General features: G+C 58.4%; 1 protein-coding gene across 2 annotated transcripts; it reads left to right on the plus strand.

The window, feature by feature from the left end:
• Positions 1–203: 203 nt before the first annotated feature.
• On the plus strand, positions 204–7499 carry LOC104384115 (acidic leucine-rich nuclear phosphoprotein 32 family member B). 2 transcript variants are annotated; one of them, XM_086627763.1, is made up of 7 exons: positions 204–293; positions 2654–2803; positions 3292–3414; positions 4444–4642; positions 4941–5062; positions 5481–5535; positions 6364–7499. In XM_086627763.1, exons 1-7 carry the CDS (start codon positions 240–242, stop codon positions 6450–6452), a joined length of 792 nt encoding a protein of 263 aa, XP_086483889.1. In that variant the 5' UTR covers positions 204–239; the 3' UTR covers positions 6453–7499. The 2 variants fall into 2 exon arrangements, with proteins under 2 accessions (XP_086483889.1, XP_086483888.1); XM_086627762.1 differs by having other exon boundaries at positions 212–293; positions 4944–5062.
• Positions 7500–9336: the final 1837 nt, after the last annotated feature.

Consider the following 9336-nt stretch of genomic DNA (forward strand, 5'->3'; position numbering starts at 1 on the left):
GGGATGGGCACGGGGATGCGGACGGCACCGGGGCCCCCCCAGCGCGCGGCCCCGCCCGGCTCAGCGCGCGCGGCCGGCAGGGGGCGCGGCGCGCGCCGCCTTTGTTGCCGTTGGCGCCTTCCTCTGCCGGGGCGGCGGCGGCGCGCGCGGCGCGGGGCGGGGCGGGGCGGTGGGCGCGGAGCGGCGCGGCGCGGGGAGCTCGGGGCGGCGCGGCGGGCTCGGCTCGGGGCGGCGGGAGGATGGAGATGAAGAAGCGGCTGACGCTGGAGCTGCGCAACAAGAAGCCGGGCGAGGTACCGCGGCCGCAGGGCGTGCGGCGGGGCGGGAGGGGAACCGGGCCGGCACGTGCTGCGGGGGCAGCGGCGGGGGGAGGGAGGGTGGCGGCCCGCGGGGGTCCGGCGCGGCGAGGGGGGACTCGAGGCGGGGGCGGTTGCGGGCGCTGAGCGCGGCGGCGGGAAGCCCCACTCCCCCCTCCCCCCCCCCCCGCCCTGCCCCGGCATGGCGGCGCGCACGTGCGCGGCGGGGCCCGGCCCGGGGCGGCGGCGGCCGGTCCCGGCCCGTCCCGTCGCGTCCCGGCCCCGCGGCGGGGGGCGTTGGGCGGCGGGGGGCGGCCGGGCCGCGCTGGCTCCCGCTGCCTTCTGCCGCGCCGGGGCCGCCGAGCGAGGCCGGCGCGGCTCCGCGCAGCCATGGCGGCTCGGCCATGTTAGCGGCCGCCCGGGCCTGCTGCGGCGCGCCGCGCCGGGGCGCGGGCTGCCCGTGGGCGGGGGGCGGCGGCCCGGGCCCGCGGCTTCCCCCCGCCGCGGGGCTCTGGGGGTCGCGCTGTCAGCGCCGCCTCGGCGCCGGGCGGGCCCCGAGTGTGGCGGCCGGGCGAGGCCCGAGCGGGGCCTCCCGCGGGGGAGCGGGGCGCGGGCGCGGAGCGGGCACGAAGAGCCCTGGCCCCGCCGCCTCACGGTGAGCCCGTCCCGCCCGGCGCTGCCCGCCCCCCTCCGCCGGCCGCCACGGGCCGGGCCCGGCGCTTCCCACCCTCCCGAAGGGCTTGGCGCGGCGGCCGCCCCTTGCCCGGGCCGGGCCGGCGGCCCCGCTCGCCGCCCCGCGCCGGGATAGCCGGTGGCTGTCACTCGCCCCGGGGACGGGTCGCCGCGTCTCGGCCGCGGGCGGCGGCTTAAAACCGAGCGTGGGGGACACGGGCTGGAAGTGCCGCTGTTGGGAGAGACGAAAGACGCTTCGTGCGCGGCAGGGGGACTTGCAGGACGGGAACGGTCTGAGGAGGCGCCCGCGGCGGTCTGCCGGTGTGCCACCGGGAACACGAGCCGCTGGCGCTGCGGAGGGACCGGTGCCGGCCGGCGATGCTGCTGGAAGAAACTCTTCTGGCTGCTGCGTCCCGCTGCAGCCCTTGCGCCGCCACCCAGGGCAGGGCTCCGCGCCAGGTTGGTTCATAACCTGATGAACGTCCAGGCTCGTCTCCGTGCCCGCACCCACAAAACGACAGCGGCGGAGAGCCGGCTTCGCCCCCACCGCGGGGACGGAGTCTCGTGGGAGTTGGAGGCTTGTCCGGGGTGTTGGGAGCAAAACGGGCTCGGCCACAAAACTCGTCGCAGCGCGGAGCCCTGACCCGCGACGCCGTTTTTAAGCGTTAATTTGTTGGGAGCTTCTGTTGCAAAGCTGGCACGGCAGCCCAGGAGCTCTGCTGGCAGTAAGGCAAAGTGATTTTAAAATGATTCCCTAAGAGTTGGCTGATCTGAGCAAGAGAGGTGAAATGGGAGTGCTGCGAAGGAGGAATTTGGAGAGCACCACGAGCCTTCTGGCCAAGGCTGATTTTTTTGTATCTTGCTGTGAAGTACGTGCTGGGTAAAAGCAAGTTTTGGAAGTGGCCTGTGAGAGCTGGAGTTGGAGCTGTGCTCTGGGGGAGAGGGGGATGCCAGGCAGGTTTACCCTCCAGGTATTTGGGGGGGAGCAGTTCTGTGCTGGTGCTTCATGGTCCTGATGCCACAGGGGGGGTTGATTTTTGTGCCGAATTACGGGGTAGCGATGGCTTCTCTGTGTGTAGTCTGTGCTGGGCAAAATATAAGTTGTCATCAGTGGTTGTGCCCTACGAACCTGAGGTTGAGCTCATCTGCTTGGAGACCTGCCTAGGCAGATGTGTCACCCCTGCAAGGAGACTGTCACAGGGAAACGAATCCTCTGGAGGCAGGTTTTCCAGCACCCCCAGTGGCGTGGGGGAAAACGTTGAAGGGGACAAAACCAGATGACCTTGTTTGGCCTCTTGGTAGCGAAGCCTGACTCTGAAAGCTCTCTGATCCCTTGTGCATGAAATGTTTTGATGCAGCCTCACAGTTCAACCCCTTAATGCTTCTTAGCGGAGAAGGTGGACCTTGGCTGGAGCTACAGGGTGTGGAGTGGTGCAGTGGTTGCGTGTTGCTTGGCTTTTGCTTAAAGGGTGAAGTCCTAACTCCCGTGAGGGATTCTTGCCTTGCGCCCTCACAAAAGTTATTTGGCTTTAAGATCCTGTGCGTCCCTTAAATGTGAGCAAAGAGGGCCTTCAGACACACCTGCTGCTCTGAAGTGTCGGTCGCTGCGCCTGACGTCAGTTTGACAGACTCGAGGTGAGGCTTAGCCGGGCGTGATGACAGCTGCTGGGTGTCTCTGTTGGCAGGTGAAGGAGCTGGTTCTTGATAACTGCCGTTCGGACGATGGGAAGATCGTTGGTCTCTCTTCAGATTTTGAGAACTTGGAGTTCCTCAGCATGATCAACATCAACTTGCTGTCCGTCTCCAATCTCCCCAAACTCAACAAACTCCGGAAGGTGAGTCAGACCAGTAGTCCCATCTCCAGCAGTCCTTGCTCTGAGGCGTCCTGGCCCCGGTGACAGTTTTTTCCTGTATTTGCCAGAAAAGGCCATTTGCTTTTGCTTTCTCTGTAGCCTACAGTCTGAGCAAGTGAGAGAGGCTGTGTTTTAGCATACAATGAAATGCTTTTGAGTTCATTATATGTTTAGCATCCTTTCTCTCTTGCTTTTGCTGTTGTGCTACTGTCGGAAGCTTCAGTAACATCAGAAATGTTTGGATTTTAGAGCATGTAGCCCTGTGTCCTGCGGTACGGGGGTGGCTGCGAGTGCTGCGTTACCACGGGAAAGGTGTTTCAAGTGAAAATTTGAAGTGCTGCTCTGTGGCGTGGCCTAACGAACAGGGTCTGGAACTTGGGTGCCCATTGTAGTCCGGTTCTAAGGGCAATTTTATTCACCATGTCGCAAGCCAAGACACTTTGTGACCGTGTGATATTCCCTCCTGGCAGCTGGAGCTGAGTGATAACAGGATTTCTGGTGGCCTTGAAGTTCTAGCAGAGAGAACTCCTAACCTGACACACTTGAATCTAAGTGGCAACAAGATCAAAGACATCAATACCCTGGAGCCCTTGGTGAGTGGAAGGCTGTGCTGAAATCTAAGGGATGACTTTGTTTCCTTGGGGGAGCGTGTCTGTGCAGCAGAAGTCCAATGTCTTGGTAACTGTTCCAACAGCAGTTCGTGGTTCTGATGGGAACAGATGAGTGGGTCCAGTTTGAGGCTGGGCTAATAGTTAATGGCTCCTCTGTCTGGAAAACCAGCAGCCAGTTGCTAAAAGAAGCATGGAATTGGGCTGGATGAGTAATACTGTGGATGCAGTGCTCAGTGTCCATCTAAGAAAGGACCGTTAATGGGTCGGATGCAGTTTGAGGTAGGTGGCACCTGGGGTGTCATGGAGATGAGTTGCTTGGACACCAGTGAAGGTGTCCATTCCATCAGCCCAGTTGTGCTGGGCTGGGACCCTCTCACCCTGGGTGCTCTCGCAGCACATGTTGCAGGGGGTTCCCGTTGCATCTGAGCTGTGCTGAAGAAGGCTCTGGCTCTGTGGCTGAAAGGTCTGATTTGGGGCATTTGCCTCATTAGGTGTTGCTTCTGGTCCCGCCATCCCCTCCAGAAAGAGATTGAAACTCTTCTAGTCCTCCTTCACTTGACCTGGTGCACGGTGCGGTGGTCTGAGCGGGAGAGCTGCTGTGGCTGTGCCGACGGGCACGCAGGCGCAGCCTGCGGGTCTCCCCGCGTTGTGCTCTCGGGTATTTTGCCTGATGTTTTGGGCAGGACGAGTCCGGCTCAGTGATCCCTCCTGCCTGGGGGGCTGGACTTTTGTGCTTGTTGCCCACCCGTTCAGAAGGGAGTAAGATTTGCAAACGGTTTCACAGGGAGCTGGCTCCAAGGAGGAGAAACTAGACAGGGGAGCTGAAAAGAAATCTTTGCCTACAGTTAGCAAGAGGATAACTTCTCTCCATCTGAGGAGCACGTGGCGCAAATAATGCGTGCAAAGACACTTCTGTACTAGATCTGGGTAGCAAACCAGCTGTCCTCTGATGGCTGCCTGATCTTCAAACAGTGTCAACTCGTGAATAATCTAACGGATTGATCTTTGCAGAAAAAGTTGCCAAACCTGCATAGTCTGGACCTCTTCAACTGTGAGGTGACGATGCTCATCAACTACCGGGAGAGCGTGTTCACCCTTCTGCCCCAGCTCACCTACCTAGATGGATTTGATGCTGATGACCAGGAAGCCCCTGACTCGGACCCTGAAGCAGATGGGGATGGACTGGAAGACGAGTATGAGAATGGGGAAGGTGAGGATTTTCTCCTCTTGGTTTTCTTGCTGGAGAACAACCCCTTTTCGCCTTCTGCATGGTCATGTTGCTAAACAAATGGTGATTATCCCTTGCCATTAAAGTAGGGGCTATCTGGACAACCCTGCTCCCTCCTTTGGCAGGCTGCTAAGAGGTGACTTGCTGCACACCGACGGGGCTTGTTGCTGGCACTCTTTGTGCGCGCTTGTTCACCTAGCACTGGGTTTGGAGATGTGAGCGTGTTGTCTGGGAGTAGCGAGTGTTTGAGAACCGTAACACCTCCCTTTTCTTTTGGTAGAAGGTGAGGAAGAGGATGATGATGAAGAGGAAGATGATTTGGATGAAGAAGTCATTGATGATGAAGAAGATGAAGATGATGATCTGGAAGGTGAAGAGGAGGAGGATGGAGTAGATGATGAGGTGAGGCTTTCTGTCATCGGTATCAATCTGCAGCGCCGTGTTGGTATGTTTGGTCGAACATCTCTCCCTTAATCTGGTGACCCATCTGACCACGTGTCACAGAAGTCTCTCTGTGGGCAGATCAGAGGAGCCACCGTGCGCTCTGGCTTTTCCTGTACACCTTTGACTCGTCCACAGAGTCTGCCAGTTCAGACTTTGTACTTCCCATGATCACTGCCAAGTGAGAAAGCCATAGAGCCCCTTCGTAGGGTTGCAAGAAGCTATTTAGGAACCAACAGCTTCTCCCTGCTCGGCTCATACCTGCCACCCCGAGCCTAGAGTAGGGCGGAAGCGGAGGCGAGGGAAGATGTTGCTGTTGAATTAGACCTTGCTCGTGGGATTGTAGTTCTTGCAACAAAGCGTCTTGTTTTGACTCCAGGAGGAAGATGAGGAGGAAGATGGTGAGGATGATGAAGAAGATGAAGCTGATGATGGTGAGTCGAATCCTAACAGACTAAGCGCTTGCAAAGCTGCCTCCACGGTCTCATGCATTTGCTGGTTTTGTGGAGCTTCCCCAGCTTTGGTGCAGTGCTGTTGTTGCCTGCAGCTTTTCCCGGGTAGAAGGTGCAGCGTTTCTGCCTACGGGCACCACCGAAGCTGTTGCTTGTGCCTAAGTTGACTACTGAGTAGCGATTAGAAACAAGGGGTCGCACAGTGGTGGTGGGGAAACAGCCTTCAGCGCCTGTTAGTACCCACCAAACCGGGCAAGTCTGCCCAATATTAGAGAGAGAAATTGCCTAGAAAAGCAGTTCTAAGTAGCTTGAACGGAGAGTCCGTGCAGGAGCAGGGCTTCTGTCGCAGAAGCTCATGTTGGCAGCGTGCGTGAGGAAATGCTTTTGGAGAGACGCGTTCCTCTCTCCTCTGAGCTGTAGGGAGAATAGACCTGAGCTGCTTGAGTTGAGTCCAGACTCCTGGTCGTAACAAACGCCTGAATGAATGTTGACAGAAGCCAGTGGCTGGCCTGACTTGGCAGGACCTTGTATGAGCTTGATCAGAATGACTGAATTCTGCAGATGCCACGTTTTTAGGGGCGCTCAACAAAAGAGCCCGTTTTCAAGCAGCCGTTGAAACGTGGGATGCTTGGAGGGCGGAGAAAATAGTTCATGTCTCATGCTAGTTGAGGCTTTTCGGAGTGCCGTGATCTCCGCTCCGTAATGGTGCCAGCCCGGTCCGTGCGTGTCCCCCAGCACGCGGCGGCTGACGCAGTTCAAATGCTGTTCCGCGAGACTGAGCACAGCTTCACGCTTCGCCTCTTTTTGCAGACCTTCCGCGAGGGGAAAAGAGAAAACGAAATCTAGAGGATGAAGGAGAGGAAGATCCAGAAGACGAAGAGGATGATGAGGATGACTGATCCGAGCGAGCCAATCAGTTTTACAGACTATGACTGTGCTTGTCTTAACCTCCCCGTTGTGTCTATGTGAGACTGTAAATCCCCGTCTCCCACTCCTCCTCCCTTTGTATGGCTGCAGCGTCAACAATATATTTTTTTAAGATGTAGAATACTGTAGGCATTCAGGGGAATCTTCCATACAAGGCTCACTTTCTCACAAGTATCTCATGACCAAAGGCTTTCTCCGTTCTGTGGTTTGTGCAGCAGTTTGCAAAAAAAAAAAAAAAAAAAAAAGAAAAAAAAAAAAAGAAAATAATTTCCTCCTAGGGTATCTTTTGTGTCTGAAATCAGCCTTGCCACACTGGATCCACAGCTCCAGCTCGCCACCCTGCCTGCCAGCAAAGAAGGCTTGTTGCTCTCCGCGTGCCCTCAGAGCAGCTTTCCGAAGACGCTTGAGCCATCTTGAGCAGTGGGTGCAAATCTGGTTCATCTAAACGGACTCAAAGCGGATGATCACTGAGGTCTCTGAGCAGAAATAACGGTGATGTGATCTCTGGAGATGCTTGAAGATACTTTAGTGCTGGGGATGTGGGGTGCCTGGGGTCTTGGGGAGTGGGGGTTGGCTGCTCGCAAGACCTGGTACCTCTGACGATGCACCTTGCAGTAGCCCTGCACTCGCTTTCCTATTTTTTTTTTTTTATAAACTGGAATATTTTTCCCGGTGGCCCCCTGACGGCTTTCACTTGGATGCCCAAGTAAGCCTTGATTTTTGCGGCTGCGAGTGTCTGTGCTGTGATGAGGCTTCTCGTCACCCCCGTAGCCGCCTCTGCCTTTAGGACGAGGTAGGAAAGAGCAGGCGCAGGGATACTGCGCTCCCGTCAAACTCCATTTCGCACTGTACAGAACACGTTCAACCAGTATCACTGTGATGCACCTAACTCGGCGTTCCCCGGGAGACCGTGTTAGCCTGTATATTCTCAGGGTCCTTCTGCTAGCCAGTACCAGCTCGGGACACTTGCCTCAGCGCCAGCCTGGTGCACACGTCCTCCTTCTCCTCCTCCTCCTCCTCCTCCCTCCTCCTCCTCCTCTTTCCCTTTCCAGCATGGAGAGCAACGCGTTGATCAGAAATCCAGTTCTCTCCCACTCGTGTTGATAGCTGCGGGAACGCAGACGGTGCTGCAGAGCACGTGTCCCCCCGACGCTGCGGTGGCTGGAAGGAGGAAGGCTCGGGGGGGGGAGTCAGGCAGGTGTAGCTCTCCGCCGGAGGGTCTCTGGCCCCTCGCCCGCCCTTCCTCTACCTGGAGGTGTTCACCCGGCGCGTCCGTTCGCTTCTGGGGAGAACTGGCCCTGTGGCACCAGAGGGGTGGTAACTGCTCGGTGCTGGGTGCCGGAGAGCCGTGCTGGGACGGGAGTAACTGCTGGTCCTCCTGCTGCTGGGGCTCTCGGCGGGTGCAGACGCACTGGCACTTTGTGGCGTGGCCGGTGGCTGCTGTGGGCGATGTGTCGGCACCCGGCGCTCGGAGGCGCGGACCCGCGGCGGTTCCTTCAGAGGAGGGGTGTGTGTTGCAGCACATCCGAGTTTTCTGTTGCTTTGTGCTGTTCTTGCTGTTGTCTCTTGCATTGTACAGTAGCTGTAACCATTCGGAGAAGAACTAGTCCTGTAAAATGCAAACTGAGTAAGTTATAAATGTTAAAGGAATTTTTAAAAGAAGTTTCAGAGCAGCAGTTACTTCTAATTTTTCCCTGCATTTTTAGCAGATTGTATGGATTTTATATTAGCCTAGTAACTGTCAGGGTTTGATTGGTCAGACTAGTCCCAGAAATAAGGATCTCCAGCCCTTTTGTATCTTTTGTTACAAAATTTGGATAAAACTTTTAATAAAGACTTCAGTTTGTAAAAATCCATTGCAATGAACGTCGTCCTCGTCGCTGCCTCCGCGGTAAGAACATCGGAGCTGCAGCCAACCTTCAGGAATGCTGGGCCCAAGTTTTGGGGTGATTTTTGTCGAATCTCTCCTCGGAGTGGTGACTGCCCCGTGCCCCCAGCACGGCCTGGATTTGCTCTGAGCTTCGCTGGGTGGATGCTCGGTAAGTGCAGCGGGGCTGGGGGGGGCTGATAGGGGCATGTCAGGGGTGGGGGGGATGGGGACGGAGAGGGGGCTCTGGCGTGGGGTGGAGGAGCAGCACAGACTGTACCACTGCAGAGGAGACTCGCCATGAATGCGGCTGCAGGACCTGCATGGGACCGTGCAGCCCCTCGCAGGGTCGGCGAGGTTGGGGAAGGGTCCTGCTGCTGGGTTTTAGGGTGGGCATCGGCGTCCTGCCCTGGAGGCGGAAGCTGGGTGTTGGGGTATGCCAGGGAGGAGGAGCCCCACTGCTGGCTGTGCTGGGGTGGTCGGGGCAGCTGCCTGTGCCTGCTGGGGCCGGGGGCACCCAAGCTGTGCTCGATGCTGCAGTGCTTCCCCCTTGCTGGGGGCTGCAGGGGTCCCTCACCTTCCTGGGGCCGCGTGGTCCTGCCCTGGCTCTGTAACGAGTTGCTGCTCCATCAGGTCTCAGCGACCAGGGGCTTCAGACTTGTCACTTCCATGTGTCTGTCCCCCCCGCTCAGGGCTGGTGGGGGGCAGGGGGGCCTGTGCTGGACAGGGGAGGTGGGGGCAGCCCCAGGCCCTGCGAGCACCAGAGCCAGGAGGCAGAGCGGTGCTGCGGCCGCTGCCAGCTCGGGGGGCTGCTGTGCCCCAGTGCCACCCTCTCCCCACCGAGACAGGTGCCTGTGGGGCCGCCCCACTGCAGTGGGGAGCCCTCTCGTGCGTGGAGGCAGCAGCACTGGAGCTGTGCCTCACTCTGTCCAGCCAGCTCTCCGCTTCCCCCAGTTTCTTTCCATCCTCATCAACCTCCTCCAGGGCTG

Source organism: Tauraco erythrolophus, chromosome 28 (genome assembly GCF_009769465.1).
Source record: "Tauraco erythrolophus isolate bTauEry1 chromosome 28, bTauEry1.pri, whole genome shotgun sequence".
NCBI classification, from domain to species: Eukaryota; Metazoa; Chordata; class Aves; order Musophagiformes; family Musophagidae; genus Tauraco; species Tauraco erythrolophus.

Bases quoted from the DNA above. Each gene is read 5' to 3' on its own strand.
- LOC104384115 (XM_086627763.1), top strand. From the start codon at position 240: ATGGAGATGAAGAAGCGGCTGACGCTGGAGCTGCGCAACAAGAAGCCG. The intron at 2,804-3,291 runs GTGAGTCAGACC...CCCTCCTGGCAG, and splicing joins AACTCAACAAACTCCGGAAG to CTGGAGCTGAGTGATAACAG. The intron at 5,063-5,480 runs GTGAGGCTTTCT...TTTTGACTCCAG, and splicing joins AGGATGGAGTAGATGATGAG to GAGGAAGATGAGGAGGAAGA.